At 50.5% G+C, this 20771-nt stretch overlaps 2 protein-coding genes, 1 long non-coding RNA gene and 1 other non-coding gene across 4 annotated transcripts; 1 reads left to right on the forward strand and 3 right to left on the reverse strand.

Moving 5' to 3' along the window:
* Nucleotides 1-817: 817 nt before the first annotated feature.
* On the reverse strand, nucleotides 818-980 carry LOC131745678 (U1 spliceosomal RNA). The gene has a single exon (XR_009332411.1). It is a non-coding gene; the product is annotated as a U1 spliceosomal RNA (small nuclear RNA).
* A 4299-nt stretch (nucleotides 981-5279) lies between these two features.
* ERICH4 (glutamate rich 4) lies at nucleotides 5280-6930 on the reverse strand. The gene is given in 3 exon segments (XM_059045370.2): nucleotides 5280-5471; nucleotides 6605-6865; nucleotides 6868-6930. Coding segments are annotated over 3 exon segments (516 nt in total).
* Nucleotides 6931-9941: 3011 nt separating this feature from the next.
* On the forward strand, nucleotides 9942-18119 carry DMAC2 (distal membrane arm assembly component 2). Its single transcript, XM_067018682.1, has 6 exons — nucleotides 9942-9989; nucleotides 12568-12764; nucleotides 14993-15073; nucleotides 15844-15977; nucleotides 16087-16249; nucleotides 16646-18119. Exons 1-6 carry the CDS (start codon nucleotides 9972-9974, stop codon nucleotides 16824-16826), a joined length of 774 nt encoding a protein of 257 aa, XP_066874783.1. The 5' UTR covers nucleotides 9942-9971; the 3' UTR covers nucleotides 16827-18119.
* Nucleotides 16510-20124, reverse strand: LOC136793014 (uncharacterized). Its single transcript, XR_010837705.1, has 2 exons — nucleotides 20007-20124; nucleotides 16510-17377 (listed from the first exon to the last, which is right to left on the reverse strand). It is a non-coding gene; the product is annotated as an uncharacterized lncRNA (long non-coding RNA).
* Nucleotides 20125-20771: the final 647 nt, after the last annotated feature.

Consider the following 20771-nt stretch of genomic DNA (forward strand, 5'->3'; position numbering starts at 1 on the left):
TCTAACCCACCCTCCACACAGAAGCTAGAGGGAGCTTTCAAAACTTATGTCGCCTCCTGCTCAAAACAGTGCCATATTTGTGATTTAGAACAATGCTTCTTGCATCAAATATGCAAAGGAAGCACCTGAGAATCTTACAAAATGTAGATTCTGATTCCGTAGGTCTAGTGTGGAACTTGACAATCAACACATCTACCAAGCTTCCCGGTGATTCTGTGGCAGTTTGTGTTTTCTGAAAATGACCACAGCAATATTTCCTGTTGTTACTGAACTGAACTTGATTTTTCTTGCCCATTGCACAGCAAAGTCAGTTTTCTGGCACCAAGCTGTGGTAAAGGAAAGTATAGCATTTATTTGCAGGCACCACGCAAGGACAATGGTCAGCTTGTGCTCAAAAGACCCAAACTCCCTGATGGTTTTCAGGAAGAGTGTTTTTTGGTTTTGTTTTTTGGCCATGCTGCGTGGCTTGTGGGATCTTATTTCCCTGACCAGGGATCAAACCCGAGGCCTCAGCAGTGAAAGTGTGGATTTCCAACCACTGGACTGCTAGGGAATTCCCTCAAATGCTACTCTTAAACCAGGTTTGTCGGGTTTCCCTGGTGGCGCAGTGGTTGAGCGTCCGCCTGCCGATGCAGGGGACGCGGGTTCGTGCCCCTGTCCGGGAAGATCCCACACGCCGCGGAGCGGCTGGGCCCGTGAGCCATGGCCGCTGAGCCTGCGTGTCTGGAGCCTGTGCTCCGCAGCGGGAGAGGCCACAACAGTGAGAGGCCTGTGTACCGCAAAAGCAAACAAACAAGCAAACAAAAAAACAGGTTTGTCGGGGAAAGCAGAAACACAGTCCTCTACTACCACAGATTATGCAGTCAATTTCCTACACTTGGGGAAATCACAGGGGTCAGCACATCTGGAGTGCAATGGATACGCCTCACCCTGGGAAAACCACCTTCGTGATCATGGTATCTCCCCTGCCAGGTAAGTATTAGGAAGGGTTTTTAAAGGCAACTTTTAAGGTTAGGGCTTCAGAGTACATGACTTTCTTCTGATTGGTTGGTGGTGAGGTAACAGGGTGATGTTTCAGGAATCTTAATCATCAACCTTCTGGTTCCAACCAGTCTGGGGTCTACATGCTTGTGGTCAGCATTTAGTCACCACCCTCCACCTGGGTTGGGGTCTTAATTTCTGCAGAACAACTCAAAGGTATGCATCAGACCGCTATATATATCCCCTGACAAGGAACTAACACTCTGCTTTATTGCTGAAACATTGTTTAAGCCATCATTACTTTTCTTGATTGACTGCTTTTCCTTTGTTTCTGCATTCTCTCACTTCCCTAATTCCTAGTAACTGTCTGAATCTGCTCTTTGGAACTCAGGGAAGGTCTAGGAGACTAAAGCCTCTTTCTGCAAACAAGATACAGAGGACACAGAGGGGCTTTTGTACCTGGGAGGGCCCCACAGGGTCCTGCTTGGTTTCCCTGGTCCACATGCTTCCAGAACCTTGCACTCCCCATAAAGAGGTGGGAACCATTTCCCCTTCCCCTGAACCTTTGCGATTGCCATAACAGGAGGAATATGGCAAGGATGACTGCCTGGCATCTGAAGCTAAGTTTTACAAGGCAATATGGCTTCTGCCTGGCTCTCTCTTCATGGCATTTGCCTCTGGAACCCACCCACCATGCTGTGTGAAAGCCAGTCTCACCCATGTGGAGCGATGGCCGGCAGGGGAACAGAGGCCCCAGCTAATAGCCAGCATCAGCTACCAGACGTGTGAATGGATGTGCCTCCAGATGATTCCACCTGAAGCAAAGTAGCTCATCGTGGAGCAGAGATGAGTTATCCCTGCAGACTGCAGATTCATGTGCAAAACACATGCTGTCATTGCTTAAAATAACTGAGCTTTGGGGTTGTTTGTTATGCAGCAGTAGATAGCTGCAGCAATGCTCATCCTGCTAGTCCATGGACTGCACTTTGAGTAGCAAGAAGCTAGATCACTAGGCCTTCTAGGACTTTTGCATGTGCAATTTTCCTACTTGTTACTGTTTTCCCATTCTCTTTCTTTGCTTGGCTCATATTTACTTATTCCTTAGGTTCTTTTCTAAGGACACTTTCCTGATGTTTCAGGCTGGGCCTCTTGCCTTATCTGAGTCCTCTCCCATCTTGCTCCATGCTCCCCAGTGAGGAAAAATGCATGCTTACATTTTTGCAATTCTTCTTGAAAACACTTTCTATTTGGGAGTGAGGATATTCCCAGAGAAGTGAGATGCTGGCAGATGGGTGAGTCCGTGCCCCCCCATCCCGGCCCTGATCATCTTAGCCATCTCTGTGTGTTCAGGGGTCCCCCCACCTTGCTGGGCTGGGAGCTCCAGAGGCAAACTTGGTGCTGACTTGATCGGTGCTGGATGTAGCTCAGTAAGTTGGCATTGAGAAGGACAATACCGGGGAGGGGGAGCTGACCACACTCACCCAAACTTCCCTGAGTGTTTGACTGAGGTGATTCCCCCATAGATGTCACCTCTATGGCCCAGGACATGGCCCAGAGTAACTGCCACCCAGACATCAGGGGCCACCCACCATGCTGTTCTTGAATAGTAAGCATTCCCTCCCAAGTTGCCCCCTCCAGTCTCCTGTCTGTGCCTCCCTCCCTCCCACCCTCTTTCCCCCCAAGAGGCAGAGTACCTTGGAATTTGTGAAGCATGACCCAGACCCTGTGGCCGTGCAGCCCCAGCTCCCCAGCCCTGGTGACCCCCATGGACTCGATGTAGCTGCCAAGAGACCCGGACTGCCCCCAGCCTCTTTCTAGAGTGCCCAGTGTTGGAGAGGGGGCTCTGATTATTTGCATGCTCTTGGGGTATCTTTGCCCTTCCCTGGGTACTGGGGTCAGACTCCCAGCATTCTCCCCAGCACCACCCCCTACAGGAGAACTCCCAGCAGCTGCAGACCTGGCTAAGGTAGGCAAAGGAGGACCAGTTTGAGGACAGAGCCCAAACCCCAAATCCCCTCGAGTCTTGGGTGACTCCAGTGCACAAAAAGAAGCAAGGTATTTTTAAAATTTTATTTTATTTATTTATTTTTGTCTGCGTTGGGTCTTCGTTGCAGTGCGCGGGCTTCTCACTGAAGTGGCTTCTCTTGTTCTAGGCACGCGGGCTTCAGTAGTTGTGGCTCGCGGGCGCTAGAGTAGAAGCAGGTTTTTCTGAAGACGGAAATCCCCATGGACAGGAATTCAGCACCTGCCAGCATCTCACTTCTCTGGGAATATCCTCACTCCCAACCAGAAAATTGTTTTGAAGAATCACAGAAATGCAAGCGTGTATTTTTCCTCACTGGGAGTAATGGTTTTATGAAGAATGTCCAACTGTCTTCCCAGAAGAGCTGTCTCTCCTCAGGCTGGAGCCCTCCACCTGCTGTCTTGGGCATCTTTTCTACAAATGTGGACCTGGGCAGGAGTTATATTTTCAGCCCTGCTTCTCGTCGGCTCCCATCTGCAGATGTCTTGGGCATCTTTTCTACAAATGTGCACCTGGGCAAGAGTTATATTTGCAGCCCTGCTTCTCGTCGGCTGCCATCCGCAGATATCTGCCTGTCTCCTGCAGGTGGCGCTGTAACACAATTGCAACGCGTCTGGGACTATCGAGGAAACCTCGCCACTTACATGCTCACACCCACATTCCTTTTTCAAACGTCTGAAATAGTGCAGTGCAAGAGAAATACAGTGGGAGCTACTTATGTCATTTTAAGCTTTCTAGCAGTCATATTTTAAGATGTAAAAAGAAATAGATGAATAAGCACAGGAAAAGTTGCTCAACATCATTCATCATTAGGGAAATGCAAATCAAAACCACAATGAGGTACCACCTGACAGACATTAGGATGGCTATCATGAAAAAAGGAAAAAGAAAAAAAAAAAAACGTGCTGGCAAGGAGGTGGAAAGTTGGAACTCTTGTGCACTGTTGGTGGGAATGACAAATGGTACAGCCAACAGTATGGCACTTCCTCAAATAATTACACAGAGACTTACCATACAATCCAGGAATTCCACTTCTGGGTACATACCCAAAAGAAGAGACTTGGACAGATATTTGAACACCCTTGTTCAGAGCAATGTATTTCACCACAGCCAAAAAGGGGAGAAACAACCCAAGTGCCCATCGACAAATAAAATGTGGTTGTGAGCTTCCCTGGTGGCGCAGTGGCTGAGAATCCGCCTGCCCATGCAGGGGACACGGGTTCGTGCCCCGGTCCGGGAGGATCCCACATGCCGCGGAGCAGCTGGGCCCGTGAGCCATGGCCGCTGAGCCTGTGCGTCCGGGGCCTGTGCTCCGCAACGGGAGAGGCCACAACAGTGAGAGGCCCGCGTAGTAAAAAAAAGTTCAAAAAAAAAAATGTGTTTGGACATACCACATGTATGGAATATTATTCAGGCTTAAAGAGGAAGGAAATTCTGATACACAGTACTGCAACTGGATGAACCCTGAGGACATTATGCTAAATGACATAAGCCAGTCACGAAAAGACAAATGCTGTGCGATCCCACTTACATGAGGTCCCTAGAGTAGGCAAATTCATAGAGACACAAAGTAGAAGGGTGGTTTCCAGGGGCGGGGGGAGGGGGAATGGGGACTTGTTGTTTAATGGGTACAGTTTCCGTATTGCAAGATGAAAACACATTCACACAACAACGTGAATATATTTCACACTACTGAATTGTACACTAAAAATGGTTAAAATGGTAACTTTTATGTTATATGTATTTTACCACAGTAAAAGAGTTTACAAATAAACAGATGAAATTAGCTTTAGTCATATTTTTATTTATCCCAACATACCCAGAATATTATCATTTCAAAATGTAATTAATTTTCACGATTATTGAAATGTTGTCTATTCTTTTTATCACACCCAGCTTGGAGATTCAGCGTGTATTTTACACCTACAGCACACCTCAGTCAGACCTAGCCACTTTTCAAGCACTCAATAGCCATCTGCACGCATCTCCATCATATTTGCAAAGACCCACGCCTCCCCTGAAACACACCTGCAGCGCATCTGCAAATACACCTAGAGTTTCTCTGCAAACCTCCCACATCACCTGCAAACACGCCCACAGCTCAGGGGCCCACCCCTCAATCTAATCTCCGACATTTTCAGAGAAAGCACTTGCTCAAGGAGCGCGTGCCAATGCCAAATCGACGTTTGCAGGTTGATTTGACCTGCAAATCTCCCCATCTTCTTGGCATAAATTTGCATACCATTCGTGGGTCCGAAAGCACAGCAGCAGGGCCTCAGATAGTCATTTCAAAGTCAGGGAGGCGGTGACCTGGGGCTGGACCGCTGGCCCCCTCCTGCTTCCCCTCCAGCTCTCCGTCCTCCTCCTCTTCCAGGAAGGTGATCAGTTCCTCCTGAAGTGCCCCCATCTCCAACCCCAGGCTGCATAGCTGGCCCAGCAGCTGGACATCCACTAGGCGGAGGTTCACCTGCAGGTGAGAAGGTGTAGTCATGGGTATCCCACGCCAGAGGGCAAGGGGTTAGTGTGCGTCTGCCGTGAAACCTGGGTGGGAGCAGGTCTCAGCTCAAGTCCCAGAAAAGATTCTTTGCCTGACCCAACTTTACTCAGGATCCTGAACCTTTTCCTAGGCCCATCAGCACTTCTTTGTAAAATCCAGTTTTAGCAAGAATCCCCCCTCCTCCTTATTTGATCGGGTTCCTCCCCCTCCCCCCTCCCCCAGGTGATGGCGGCTCACCCTGACCTGCCTTCAGCAAGAATCCTGCTAGATAGGTTGAGCCAGAATCCCCCCTGTGCCCCTCATGTTTCTGCTTAGGAATTTTCTACCCCCTGAGCCCTGTCCTGCTCCTTGGCTGTAAATTCCCCCTTGCCCGCGCTGTATTCAGAGCTGAGCCCAGTCTCTCTCCTCTACTGCAAAACCGCCATCACAGCGGTCTTCATACCTAGAGCCTTGCCATCTTTAACAGGTGTCATAAATTACTTTCTCTTTAACAGTCCTGGCCCACAGCACCGCAGGGGGCATGTTCACGGTGTCCCTGGACTCTGACTGCCTTGGTGCTTCTGGCTCTGATCTCTGCCCTGTCTCCCTTTGTCTTGGTCTCTCCATTTCATTGTCCCTTGCTGTCTCCATCTCTCTCATTCTTTCTCTGTGTCTTGAGCCTCAGTCTCTTTGTCTCTCTTATTAGGTCTCCCTCTCTTGTGATCTGTCTCCATCTCTCTGTCTCTACTTGGCTGTCTCTGTCCTTCCATATCCCTGTCTTTCTGTCTATTTCTCTGCCCCTGCCTTGGACTGTCTCCGCCTCTCTTTCAGATTTAATGAGTCTGTCCTTGTTGCGGCTCTCAATCTCTGCTTTCCATCTCTCGTCTCTTTCTGGGTCTCTCTGTCTCTGCCTCTCTCTAGTCCTGTCTCTCACTCTTTGTGTCTTTCTGTGTCTCTGTCTGTGTCCTTGTTTCTCTGGGTGTGTCTGCCTCTGCCTCTATTTCTCTATTCCTGTCTCTGACTTTCTGTCTTTCAATCTCTGGCCCTTTTTATTTACATTCATTCCTATTCATTTATCCACTCCTCCCGACCCCATCTCTTACCTCTCCAATCCCCTCACTCACCAGCTCCTTCCAGAGCCACAGCAGACTCTCCCTGGCACCTCCAGTGTCAGCCCCTGGGAACATGAGGGTCTGACCCACCCTCTTCGCTGGGGGCACCACCCTCAGGGCCCGCGGGGGTGGGCCCAGCCCTGGGGGCACCAGTCCAGCCTGCCTCAGCTGCTTCCACAGCTCCATAGCCTCTGAGCAGTGGCGGCCAGGAGCAGGAAGTAGCAAGGTCCAGAGTGACCCAGTCCCCTGGGGAGGTGGGGGCCGGGGTGGGGGGGAGTAAAGGGCAGTGGAGGGCAGGAGAGGGCCAGCCCCTCCCCCTCGGGCCACCCAAAGTCCATTCTCCACTGAGAATCAGCAGCTTCGTGTGTTTTTGTTTTGCTTTAATCGAAGTCTAACCTCAACTCTGCTCACGAGGATCCAACCTCAGCCCCTCTGGCGGGGTCAAACTCCACCTCTCCCTGCCTCTTCTCAGCACGTACCCCTCACCAGGGTGTGGATGCCCAGCCTCACCTCGTCCCGCCCCCTCCTGGGTCCCACGCACTCCTCCTCCCCAGCCTCCCCTGCAGCCCTCTTCTCCACTTGATCTCTGGCCTCCCCTGGCTTGGTCCTTGCCAGTCTTCGCCACTGGGGCCCTCCCAGGGCCTCCCAACGTGCCTGAGGAGCCAGCAGTGGTTTCCGAGAAAACGATCCCTTGGCCAGGGTGCCTCGGTGTCCGGGCTGTTGGTCCAGAGCTGAGCAGCCAGTTCTGCTGACCCTAAATTTGCCCAGAGACATTATCACTAGCAGCTTGGGCCCCGTCATGGGGAAGATGGGGAGGCACTGCAGGCCTCCCTCCGCTAGAACCCCTCTTGCAGGGGTGTTAAAATTCCACCTATACGTCAATGGCTCCCAGGTCTCTGACTCCAGTCCTGACCTCCATCCAGACCACTACTCGGCATCCCCAGCTGGAGGCCTCAGGCATCTCAAGGTGAATGTGGTCAAAACAGAAACTCTCAGCTGGGATCTACCCCACTGTATTAGTTTCCCATTGCTGTTGTAACAAGTGACCACAGACTTAGTGGCTTGAAACAACACAGACTTATTATCTTACAGTTCTAGAGGTCAGAAGTCTAAAGTGGGTCCACAGGCCTGGGTTCCTTCTGCAGGCTGTAGGGGAGAATCCCTTTCCTAGCCCTTCCCAGTTTCCAGAAGCCGCCTGCATTCATGGGCTCATACGCCCTTCCCTGCGTCGTTCCAACCTCTCGCACCTGTCATCACGTCCTCTACTTGCTGACTTTCCTGCCTCCATCTAAATAGGACTCTGGGACTTCCCTGGAGGTCCCGTGGCTAAGACCCTGCACTCCCAGTGCAGGGGGCCCGGGGTTCAATCCCAGGTCTGGGAACTAAAATCACACATGAGGCAACTAAGAGTTTGCATGACACAACTAAAGATCCTGAATGCTGCAACTAAGACCTGGTGCCGACAAATAAAGCAATAAATATTTTAAAATAAATACATAAATATATAAATAAATAGGACTCTTGTGGGACTTCCCTGGCAGTCCACTGGCTAAGACTCCGCACTTCCACTCCAGGGGGCACAGGTTCGACCCCTGGTCGGGGAACTAAGATTCCCACATGCTGAGCAGCATGGCCAAAACATAAAAATAAAAAGTAAAATAGAACTCTTGGGACCTCCCTGGTGGCGCAGTGGTTAAGAATCCACCTGCCAAGGCAGGGGACATTGGTTCGAGCCTTGGTCTGGGAAGATCCTACATGCTGCGGAGCAACTAAGCCCGAGAGCCACAACTACTGAAGCCCACGCGCCTAGAGTCTGTGCTTTGCAACAAAGAGAAACCACCACGATGAGAAGCTTGTGCACCGCAACGAAGACTAGCCCCCACTTGCTGCAACTAGAGAAAGCCTGCGCGCAGCAAGGAAGACCCAATGCAGCCAAAAATAAATAAATAAACATTTATAAAGAAAAAAAATAGAACCATTGTGATTCTATTGGGCCCATCAGGATTATCCAGGATAATCTCCCCATCTCAAGATTCTTAATCACATCTTCCCTTTACCATACAACGTAACATTCACAGGTTCCAGGAATCAGGATGTAGACATTTGGGTGGCGGGGGAACTATTCAGCCTACCACACCTACCCTTCCATACCTGCTACTTTCCCAGTTTCCCCCTCTCCAAAAAACGGCATCGCTATCCTTTTAGTTTCTAGAGCTATTGGCTCTGTCTTCAAAACAGACTCAATCTGAGCACTTAGCACTTCCATTGCCCGGTCCCTGCTGCTGTCCCCATTCATCTCTTGTCTGGATGATTGCAGTAGCCTCTTTGCTGGCTCCGTGCTTCCCCCCTTGCTCTCTAAGGTCTGTTCTCCACCTGGCAGAAATGATCTTTAGAAAATGTAAATCACATCGTGGCATGCCCCGGCAAATGGAATAAAGCAGTTTCTTGCTCACCTCTCTGACCCAGTCTCCCACCTCTCTCTGCAAGCTGGTCCCACCTCTAGGCCTTTGCACTGGCTGTATCTCTCTGCCTGAAACACTTTTCCCCCAGATCTTTGAATGGCTGTTTCCTTGTTATCCTTCACCTCCACTTAAATGTCACCACTTCACAAAGGTCTTTGCTGATGGCCCTGTGCCCCAGTCACTCCCTATTATATTGCCCGTTTTTATTTGCCTCTTATCAAACACTGTCTGAAATTATCTTGCTTATTCATGTGTTTCTTATCCATCCTCTCCCTGCCTGGAATGTCAACTCCCTGAGAAAGTCTTTGTCCCATGGCAACCTCACTACCCGAAACAGTGCCTGCCACGTGGTAGGGACTCAGTAAATATTTGTAGAAGGGATGAATGAGTAATTCTATCCACAAGACTTCATATTGAACTTTCAAACTAAGATGTAGCTTGCAACTCCAAACTGAAATTGCCAACACATCACAATACTAGTCTTGAGATCTCACCTCTGTCCTTTACCCTGAGGTCTAACCTCACCATCTACTGGACGCTTCCATTCCCTGACCCTGCTTTAAAGAAGAGGCGGACAGTTTCTCAATGCATCATTCCCTGTTCTAAGAAGGTAGCACGTTAGAAGTAGAAGAACAGGGAGCCTCAGGTGGACTATGAGTGCAGTCGGAGGGAAGGATGGTACTTCAGCAGGAAGAACTGCCCACGCTCTCCTAGGGAAAGGCTGCCGAGTCCCATTTTAAGGCCCATGGCAGAGGGAGCTCCAAGCGATCCCTAAACCCGAGTAATAAGTGTGTGCTCCTTTAAGAGGAGGGCTGGAAAACGGAGGGGGCGTGGCCATAAGTAAAGACGCCCAACCCTGAACCGGGTGGGTTAGATAAGAAAAGACCAGCCCCTTCCGGTAACGCAATCCTAGCGAGATGGCGGCCGCCACGGCGGTAAGTGAACGAAGCTTCTGGAGCACTAATTGGGGGAGTTAGTGTCCGCTCTGCTTTCAGGGCCTCTGTCGGCGCCCAGGGAACAAGTAGCGAGGGGGAGCAAGGGGCCTCTCCCGCTAGGCCTCGAGCTGGGCGCGGAGACGTGTGGCCACCTGGGGCCGGGAAGGATCGGTGAGGTGAGGCTCACAGGCCGCGGAGGAGAGAAACCAGTGGCAACCAATGGGGAAACAGCGCGTGCGGTCCGAGAAAGCCCGCCCAGCCAATCAGAGGGAGGGGTCCGACTGCGAGCTTCCTGGAGCCGAGGGGCTGGCGAGAGTGGGACCTGCAAGGGATGAGGGTTTGGGAGGGGTTGGCAGAGAAACTGGGATTTGTGATGCAAGGGTAGGGAACCAAAGGTGAGGGAAACTCATGGGAGAGTTAGAAATTTTGATGGAAAATCAAAGGGATGATGGGGGCTCGGGGCAGGATCCAAGAGGTGAATTTGGGAATTCCAAGGGAAGGACCTAGGGGAAATTAAGGGGAGGATTTGCCATAGTGTGGAGAGAATTTAGAAAGAATTGGGCAAAATCAAGGAATGCACCTAGGAAAACTTAAAAGTAAGAGGTTGGGAACTTAAGAGGAATTTTTAGGGAAGATAAGAATTTGGGCAAAATTATCGGGAGAATTTGGTTATAGCAAAAAGAGAAATTGAGGCAGACTAAGAAAACTTTGGAGGGGAAATTTTTTTTTTTTGTATAACTGTTTTACAATAGTGTGTTAGTTTTTCCTTTACAACAAAGTGAATCAGTTATACATATACATATGTTCCCATATCTCTTCCCTCTTGCATCACCCTCTCTCCCACCCTCCCTATCCCACCCTCTAGGTGGTCACAAAGCACAGAGGTGATCTCCCTGTGCTATGCTGCAGCTTCCCACTAGCTATCTAATTTACATTTGGTAGTGTATATATGTCCCTGCCACTCTCCCACTTCATCACAGCCCACCCTTCCCCCTCCCCATATCCTCAAGTCCATGCTCTAGTAAGTCTGTGTTTTATTCCTGTCCTACCACTAATCTCTTCATGACATTTTTTCCCCTTAGAGTCCATATATATGTGTTAGCATACGGTATTTGTTTTTCTCCTTCTGACTGACTTCACTCTGTATGACAGACTCCAGGTCCATCCACCTCATTATAAATAACTCAGTTTCATTTCTTTTTACGGCTGAGTAATATTCCATTGTATATACGTGCCACATCTTCTTTATCCATTCATCTGTTGATGGACACTTAGGTTGCTTCCATGTCCTGGCTATTGTAAATAGAGCTGCAATGAACATTTTGGTACATGAGTCTTTTTGAATTATGGTTTTCTCAGGGTATATGCCCAGTAGTGGGATTGCTGGGTCGTATGGTAGTTCTATTTGTAGTTTTTTAAGGAACCTCCATACTGTTCTCCATAGTGGCTGTATCAACTTACATTCCCACCAGCAGTGCAAGAGGGTTCCCTTTTCTCCACACCCTCTCCAGCATTTATTGTTTCTAGAGTTTTTGATGATGGCCAATCTGACCGGTGTGAGGTGATATCTCATTGTAGTTTTGATTTGCATTTCTCTAATGATTAATGATGTTGAGCATTCTTTCATGTGTCTGTTGGCAATCTGTATATCTTCTTTGGAGAAATGTCTATTTAGTTCTTCTGTCCATTTTTGGATTGGGTTGTTTGTTTTTTTGTTATTGAGCTGCATGAGTTGCTTATAAATTTTGGATATTAATCCTTTGTCAGTTGCTTCATTTGCAAATATTTTCTCCCATTCTGAGGGTTGTCTTTTGGTCTTGTTTATAGTATCTTTTGCTGTGCAAAAGCTTTTAAGTTTTATTAGGTCCCATTTGTTTATTTTTGTTTTTATTGCCATTTCTCTAGGAGGTGGGTCAAAAAGGATCTTGCTGTGATTGATGTCATAGAGTGTTCTGCCTATGTTTTCCTCTAAGAGTTTGATAGTGTCTGGCCTTACATTTAGGTCTTTAACCCATTTTGAGTTTATTTTTGTGTGTGGTGTTAGGGAGTGTTCTAATTTCATACTTTTACATGTAGCTGTCCAGTTTTCCCAGCACCACTTATTGAAGAGGCTGTCTTTTCTCCACTGTATATCCTTCTGGAGGGGAAATTGAAGGAAGAGTTTGGGAGCTTTAAGAGATAAGGGTGGTTTGAAGAGAAATTAAGATTATATTTGGGGGAAAGGAATGCGTTATTCAGGAAGTCTCTGGTGGGATTTGGATAAAATTAAGGGGAGAATTTGTGGGACATTAAGAGTTCAGATAGAGGTTTTGAGAGAAAGTGAGGGCTTAGGGGGAGAATTTAGGAAAACCAAGACCATTTGGCCAAATCAAAGAGAATTTAAGGTTGATTAAGGGGAGGAACTTGGGGGAAACATGGGGAAATTTTACGGATCCGAAAGAATTGGAAGTTCTGAGAGGAGAATTAAGTGAGCGGGGAAGCACCGAGGAGGGGAGATTTGGGAGCAAAAGCAGGCAGAGCTGACTGTGCGTCTCACAGGAGGCTCCACGCTCAGCCTCTCCTCCCCTCTCCTCCCCAGTCCCTTCGCTTGGTGGCTCCAGTATGGAACGGGGGTACCAGCGGCATCCGTGGCCTGAGCAGGGCAGTGGACCCGGAGGGCAGTCAGAGGAAGGGGAGGGCGCTGCTCCGGTTCCTGGCTGACCGCTTCTATGATGTGGAGGCTGTGAGGGAGTACCTGCTCCAGAAGCAGGTGTTGAAGGTGCTCCAGAAAAACCGGTGAGAACCCCTGCCCTGCACCACCCTGCTGTTCAGGCTCCCCAGTCAGTCACCCTGCCCTTGCCACTGCAGGCAGCCCTGGGGCTTCCAGTGCCAGCCTTGCCCACTTGCGCCTTCATCTCCAGCCCACACACTTGCCAAGCCCTCCGGCTCATAGACGCCACCCAAGGCCCATCTCTTCTTGGAGGTCTAGCTGGCACTTCAGACCTAACATGGCTAACCTTTGGTTTCCCCCTTAAAAAGTCTTCTCACCCCCAAGCCTTCTCCGTCCCAGTCAGCGGCACCATTGCTTACCCGGGTGTTCAGACCACATTCTAAGGAATCCCTGATTCCTCTCTTTGCATCCCTTCCCTCCACATCCAGTCCATGAATAAAATACCAGAATATCCCAAATTTGACCGGTGGTCACCTCCTCACTGTTTATAGCCTGGTCTGAACCCTTTCATTTTATGGTGGGATTACTGCAGTCATCTCCTAACTGGTCACCTTTTGCCCCCTATTATAGTCTACACAGCAGCCAGAGGACTCTTAAGAAAGAGAAACAGATAACATTCCTACTTTATTTGAAACCCTCAAATGGGGCCTTCCCTGGCAGTCCAGTGGTTAAGACTTCGCCTTCCAATACAGGGGCTGCAGGTTCAATCCCTGGTTGTGGAGCTAAGATCCCTCATGCCTTGTGGCCAGAAGACCAAAACATAAAACAGAAGCATTATTTTTTTTTTTAACATCTTTATTTGAGTATAACTGTTTTACAATAGTGTGTTACTTTCTCCTTTACAACAAAGTGAATCAGTTATACATATACATATGTTCCCATATCTCTTCCTTCTTGCATCAGCCTCTCTCCTACCCTCCCTATCCCACCCCTCTAGGTGGTCACAAAGCACAGAGGTGAACTCCCTGTGCTATGCGGCAGCTTCCCACTAGCTATCTAATTGACATTTGGTAGTGTGTATATGTCCCTGCCCCTCTCTCACATCGTCACCGCTTACCCTTCCCCCTCCCCATATCCTCAAGTCCATGCTCTAGTAGGTCTGTGTTTTATTCCCGTCCTACCACTAATGTCTTCATGACATTTTTTTTTCTTAGATTCCATGCTGGTGGGAATGTAAGTTGATACAGCCACTATGGAGAACAGTATGGAGGTTCCTTAAAAAACTACAAATAGAACTACCATACGACCCCACAGTCCCACTACTGAGAAAACCATAATTCAAAAAGAGTCATGTACCACAATGTTTATTGCAGCTCTATTTACAATAGCCAGGACATGGAAGCAACCTAAGTGTCCATCAACAGATGAATGGATAAAGAAGATGTGGCACATATATACAATGGAATATTACTTAGCCATAAAAAGAAATGAAACTGAATTATTTGTAATGAGGTGGATAGACCTGGAGTCTGTCATACAGAGTGAAGTCAGTCAGAAGGAGAAAAACAAATACCGTATGCTAACACATATATATGGAATCTAAGAAAAAAAATGTCATGAAGAGATTAGTGGTAGGACGGGAATAAAACACAGAAGCATTATTATAACAAATACAATAAAGACTTTAAAAATGGTCCACATCAAAAAAACAAAAAACCCACCTGAAATGGTTTCCAACCGCAACTAGAATAAAAGCCAAACTCTAAAGGCCAAAAACCTGGCCCCTACTGAGCTTTGAGACCCCTACCAGGGACACCCCTCACCCCCACCAGCATGGTGTCCTTATTGCTATTTGTTCAACCATCGTAATTCAAGCCCCTGAGCCTTTGCACTAGCTGTTCCCTTAGCCTGGCAGATTCTTACCTTGACCTCTGCATTCCTTCCCACACTCAAACCTCTGCTCAAGTGTCACCTCTTCCGAGAAGCATTTCTTAACACCCAAATTAAATTAGCCTCCTCTATCCCTTCCCCTGACCCAAGCCACTCCTGGTCTGTCCCTTGGTGTTAATTTCATCACGGAATTGATACTTTGCAATTTGTTTTTACTTCCCGGTTACCTGTTTCCCCAGTGAAATAACTTCACAAGGGCAAGGACAATTATCTGCCTTTTGATTACCACTGTCCCTCCGGCGCCCAGCACTTCATAGGCCCTCAGTAAATATTTGCAGTCTTTGCCTGCCTGCCTGCCAGTCTCAATCCTGTGCTTTGGACTCTGACCCTCTCAGCAGCACTGGGGCCTGGTGAGGGGTGTGGTGTTCCCAAGGCTCACCCTCGGCTACTGTTCTCCCGGCAGGTCCTTCACCTACATCAAGGAGCGATATGGCCCCTACGTCGCAGGTGCCTATTTCATCCTGAAGCAGGGAGGCGCAGTCAAGTATGATGGCAAAGGTGTCAGAATTGGGTTGGGGGAGGCGGGAGAGCGGCTCTCTAAGCCCCAGGCTCTTCAGTCAGTCAGACAGGCTTCCATGCGTGCCCTGGTCTCTGCCCCCTCCTGGCTGTGTGGCTGGGGACTGGTTCCTGAGCCTCAGTTTTGTCATCTGTAAAATGGGATGGTAGTTGTGTCTAACCTACAAGGTGTGCTGTAAAGATTCAAAGATCTTTTGCAATCTGGGCACTTGTCACAGGTCACAGGCTGGCTTAGCACGTGTGCTCAGTCGGTGTTAGTCTTCTCCTTCCTCCTTTCCCCCCCTTTTTCTTGCCTTCCTCCTCCTCCCTTTGTTTTTCCCCTTTACTTTCCTTCTTTTTTGAAAACAATTCATGTAGGCTTCATCTGTCCCTCATCTTGGTTCCAAGTTAACATTTTCACTTGGTTTGAGCACTTCCTCCAGCACCTCCCTTAGAAATGATGTACCTGTCTGAAAACACCTCAACTTTTGCTCATCTACAAGGATTCTTGTCTTATAGCTCTTTTCTCTGTTATCAGTAATCTCTTCGACCCTCACCTTGCAGGTGTGTAAGATTGGCCAGACGTTCCACCTTTGATGGGGTTGTCAGGGGGCCCAATGAGACCAGACACGTAAAGCTCTTAGTGAAGGGCCTGGTGTGTAGTGAGTGTGCCGTGTTCTCTTGTTACGGGGCTGGGAGTGTTCTCAAGAGGTTGGTGGCCTCGGGGACCCTGCTGACACTCCCTCTCGCCCCTTCCAGGTTTCAGGACAAGGAGTGGATGCGGCCAAATGGGCGTGGCCTCTCTGGTGAGCTCTGGAAGCTCCGGGAGGTGCCTGTGGAGGCTGTGGACGCCAGCGGCTGTGCCATCAACTACCAAGGCCTGGACAACCTCTGTGAGTAGGGTGTGGCGGGGAGGGCCGGAGATGGGCAAGGCTCTGCGCTTTCCCTTTTGTGGGGGGCTCCAGAAGGGCCCTCAGTGCCGTCTGCCCTCTCCCCCCGCAGTGGCCCTGAAGGAGCTCCAGTCCCTGTCGCTGCAGCACTGTCCCCACGTGGATGACTGGTGTCTCAGCCGCCTCCACCAGCTAGCCAACTCGCTACGAGAGCTCTCGCTGGCCGGCTGCCCCCGAGTCTCTGAACGGGGCCTCGCCTGCCTCCACCACCTCCAGTGAGACCTCAGCTCAGGCTGGGCCCCCAGCCGGGAGGGGTGGTCTCGGGCACTTCCCACATCCCTGCCTCCACGCACGGTGGACCTGGAGCGTTGGCGGTGGGTCAGCACAGCCGAGTGGCGCAGGGGAGCCTCTAGGAGGACGGGAGGGCTCCTCGCCTGCCTGCCTTTTTGCTTTAATGAGACCCCAAGAAATTTACACTGTTGCAGAACACAGGAGCCAGAGGTGTCTGTTTGTAATGAACACGGTGGGTCTCACGTGGTTGAACGAAGATTTTTATTAGAAAGCTAGGGGTTAAAGTGGGGGTGGGTACGCCCCCATACACATACACTCGCTCCCACGGACGCCATCCTCATGCGTGTCCTCACGCCCCCGCCCCAATCTTGCCTCCGCAGGAACCTCCGCAGACTGGATATCTCTGACCTTCCTGCTGTGTCCAACCCAGGCCTCACTCAGATCTTGGTGGAGGAGATGCTGCCCAACTGTGAGGTTCTGGGGGCTGACTGGGCCCAGGGTCTCAAGTTGGGGCCAGAGGAGCAGCCCCGAGACACAGCCAGCAGCCCCATCCCTGCCTAGCCTTTGGCCCCGTCCGTGTGGAGCTGGGTCTCAGCCGGGCTGTGCTGAGAGGTTAACAGCTCACCCTTCTAGCGTCCAGTTGGGTTCACACAACTCGGGGGGTCGGGTTAGGGTCAGAGGCACTGGCAGGTCAGAGGCAAGGGGAGTGAGGTGGCTTGTCCCCTACCGCAGGGGTGCTCTGGCTGGCGGGCAGCCTGGGGTGAAGCTCGCAGCTCCTGCCAGCCTGTCAGGCAGCCCTTTCCACACACTTCTCTCCTTCCCAGTTCCGGGAACCCCCTTCTCCTGCCTCTTCAGGCCTGGGGGAGGCAAGGGCTTCTGGCTGCAAGTAGCCCCAGGGAGCTGCACCCTCCCTTGCGGTGCTCCCACAGCGTGCCCACCTCTATGTCAAGAAACTTGACTTTTGGGCTTCCCTGGTGGCGCAGTGGTTGAGAGTCTGCCTGCCGATGCAGGGGACACAGGTTCGTGCCCCGGTCTGGGAAGGTCCCACATACCACGCAGCGGCTGAGCCTGTGAGCCGTGGCCGCTGTGCCTGCGGGTCCGGAGCTTCTGCTCTGCAACGGGAGAGGCCACAACAGTGAGAGGCCCGCATAACGCAAAAAAAAAAAAAAAAAAAAAAAAAAAGAAACTTGACTTTTGTCAGAAGACTCTTGTCGGATGATCTCACTTCAGTGCGCTACTGTTTCCTGCCAGGACCTGACCCGATACAGAAGGTGCTATGGGCATTTTATAGGGATGGTTCTTCCCTGTGTGGGGCGACTCAAGCTCGCTGCGGGCTGCAGCATCCCTGGCCCACACGCACTAAATGCTGGGAGCACCCCAAGTCCCACAGTGTCCTTGCTTATTGAGTTACTGACTCAGCTCCAAATTCAGCTTTCTTGTTTGCTCTGTGAAAGCTGATGTGGGCGTTTGAAGTATTTTTCCTTTGCCAAGTGGTCTGATAAGGTTTGCCAGTAGAGGGCGCCCGAGAGGCGTTCCTCGAGAGGCGAGGCCTTTGCTTCCTGGCGGTGCTCGGTGTGCCAGCTCAGCGACCCTGCAGCGCATGGCTGCCCCGCGCACCTGCTTCCTGAAGCGGCAGGTGGTCAGCAGCTTCCCCGGCGCCCCCCACCCCTGCCCTGGCAGTTCTACAGAGAACCTCCACTGACGCACCTCCCTGTGAATGCCTCTCCACCACCACACCCCTGAAGGTGGATTTCCAGTAAATTCCAAGGCACCTTACCAATGAATCTCCCTCCTTATTTCACTCTGCTGTTAAAGTCATTAATTCTCTATATTAAACTTTCCCTATTAAACTACCGTATGGTTTTTCTTCTCTCCAGACTGGATCCAAACTAATAGAGCACTGGCATTTGGAGTGTTCCCAGAGATAAACACACAAAGATGGGATTTGGGGGTTGGTTTGATCCTGTCTTTGGCTTGAGTACATTGTTAAGCTCCTCGGCAGTGGGAAAGGAGACATTAGAAATCCATGGGCTAAACGTCCATCGACAGATGAATGGATACAGAAGATGGACATATATACAATGGAACATTAGCCATAAAAAAGAATGAAATAATGCCATTTGCAGCAACATGGATGGAGCTGGAGATTATCATACTAAGTGAATTAAGTCAGAGAAAAACATCATACGATATCACTTATATACAGAATCTAAAAAAAAAAAAAAAAATACAAATGAACTTACAAAACAGAAACAGACTCACAGACTTAAAGAACCAAGCTTAAGGTTACCAGGGGGGAAGGGTGGAGGGGAGGGATGGATTGGGAGTTTGGGATTGACATGTACACACTGCTATATTTAAAATATCAATAGGGAATTCCCTGGTGGTCCGGTGGTTAGGACTCCCGTGCTTCCACTGCTGAGGGCACAGGTCCAATCCCTGGTTGGGGAACTAAGACCCCACAAGCCGCGTAGTGCGGCCAAAAACTTTTAAAAAATAAAAAAATAGATAACCAACAAGGACCTAATGTATAACACAGGGAACTCTGCTCCATATTCTGTAATAACCTAAATGGGAAAAGAATTTGAAGAAGAATAGATACATGTATATGAATCACTTTGCTATACACCTGAAACGAACACATTGTTAATCAACTATACTCCAATATAAAATAAAAATTTTTAAAAAACCCCAAAAATCCAAGGCATGCAACCGCATCACGAAACCGCTACTGCCTGGGGTTGTGATGAGGTGCCAACTGAAGCCTTGTGCGCTGGGAGGCCCTATGGCCGCTGCGCTTGACGCTGTGGCAGTGATGACAGTTGTAAAGACAGGGCTAGGCAGACTGCAGAGTGCTCAGCTCAAGTCACCCCTTCAGAGTTGGAAAGCTCCCGTGACAGTCCCCCAGTGCCCCCCAAAGTTCTGACTTGTAGATACTGCTGAAAATACAACAACATTTGGGTTTTCGAGTTGCTGAGTTAAGACAGTTGAATTTCCGGTCTTGACAAGTTTCTCACACGTAAGTGAGGGCACTGACTGGTAAACAGTGGGATCCAGAAATCTGGAATCGGGTCAGCTGGTTGGACCCAAAGGAAACATGATCTCGAACTCTCACGTCACTGGGAGCCTCCCTTACCAGTGTGAGGAGACCACCAGCGATCCTGCTCTTGAAAACCCTGTGAGGACCTCCCCTCGGGCAGATGCCTTCAAAGGGGGACCTGCTTTTCTCAAGACTTATCACAAGCATCCCCTGCTGCCACTAGACCCACAAATGCCAAGGGTCAAGTTTCAGCACGCTCCAGAGGACAGGTGCCCACTATGACCCACAAGGGAACAGCTCTTACGCTCAAGGGCAAGACTTGCAAACAGATGTAGAGTCAACCCTGGGGAACCTGCACAGGAGTGGGTTCTCAGGGTGTTAGGCCAGTGAGAGTGGATCTTACACTGCATGGGGCCAAGTTCACCGATAGGAGGGCACTTAGTAGAGATTCTGGGTATAACAAGTTAGCTAGTGCAGCTGGGGTGGTCCTGACAGCTTTCTTAGTTGGCTGACTGGCATTTGGACTCAGCGGTGACCTACGGTTACTAAGGTGAGAAGCCAGAACCGCCCTGGCGTAGTCTGGAGAGGGAGATTCAAAGGCTGGGGGAGACAGGAAGATGGGGTCCACCGCTTTCAACCCGCACACCCACCCAACCACGTTCCACAAGACCTCGTCAGTCATTCTCGACATTCGACTTTACCTGTCTGGCTGCTGAGCGGTTTCTCTCTCCCGACGGGAGCGTTGGCAGACTGAGGCCCACAGCCGCTGAAACTGTCCGCTTGGCCCCGGGTGGAGGAACCTCCGCGCCCTGGGAGAAGCTAGATGAGCCAAGAGTCGGGGGGCCTGGACCGCCCCAACCCGGCCTGGGGGAAGAGGGCTCGGAGACCCCTTCCAACGTTGCTCAGGGCCCTGCCCCAGCCCACCCTGGCTGTGATTGCATCGGTATTCCCCACCGATGCAATGGAGGAAGATGGAGGAAGAGGGTGCTCTTCCTCCATCTGGTCCCATGGGCTCCATTATTCAATCCTGGGGAGAGGGAATCAGCTAGACAGATAATCAACTGCTGCTGCCCTGTCCAAAAGACAGGGTTCCTGAGCTGATCTGGACAGTTCCCAACCCGGGTCGAGGTGAAGGGGGTCAGGCCGGGCTCACTGGGGGGCCCTGCGTCCCAGCCCAGGCTCCAGGAGGTCTGAGATGAGGCGGCCCCACCTGCCTGCCACCCCAGACAGCCGATGCAGCCCAAACAGCAGACGCCTCCGGAGGGCTGCGACAGAAGCACCGGCAGACACCCTCCCTGGTCCCGGGGGTGGGGGTTGGGGGGCCGGATGGGAGTGTCCCTGGAATCACCATGCCGCTGTAGGCAGAGCCAGGGCCTCAGGGCGTGGCAGGCCCAGGGCCGGAGTGTGGGACCAGGGAGGGATGGAGGAGGAACGGGGGTCAGCTCGGCTCCAGGGCTCCTGGTGCC

This window comes from Kogia breviceps, chromosome 18 (assembly GCF_026419965.1).
Source record: "Kogia breviceps isolate mKogBre1 chromosome 18, mKogBre1 haplotype 1, whole genome shotgun sequence".
NCBI classification, from domain to species: Eukaryota; Metazoa; Chordata; class Mammalia; order Artiodactyla; family Physeteridae; genus Kogia; species Kogia breviceps.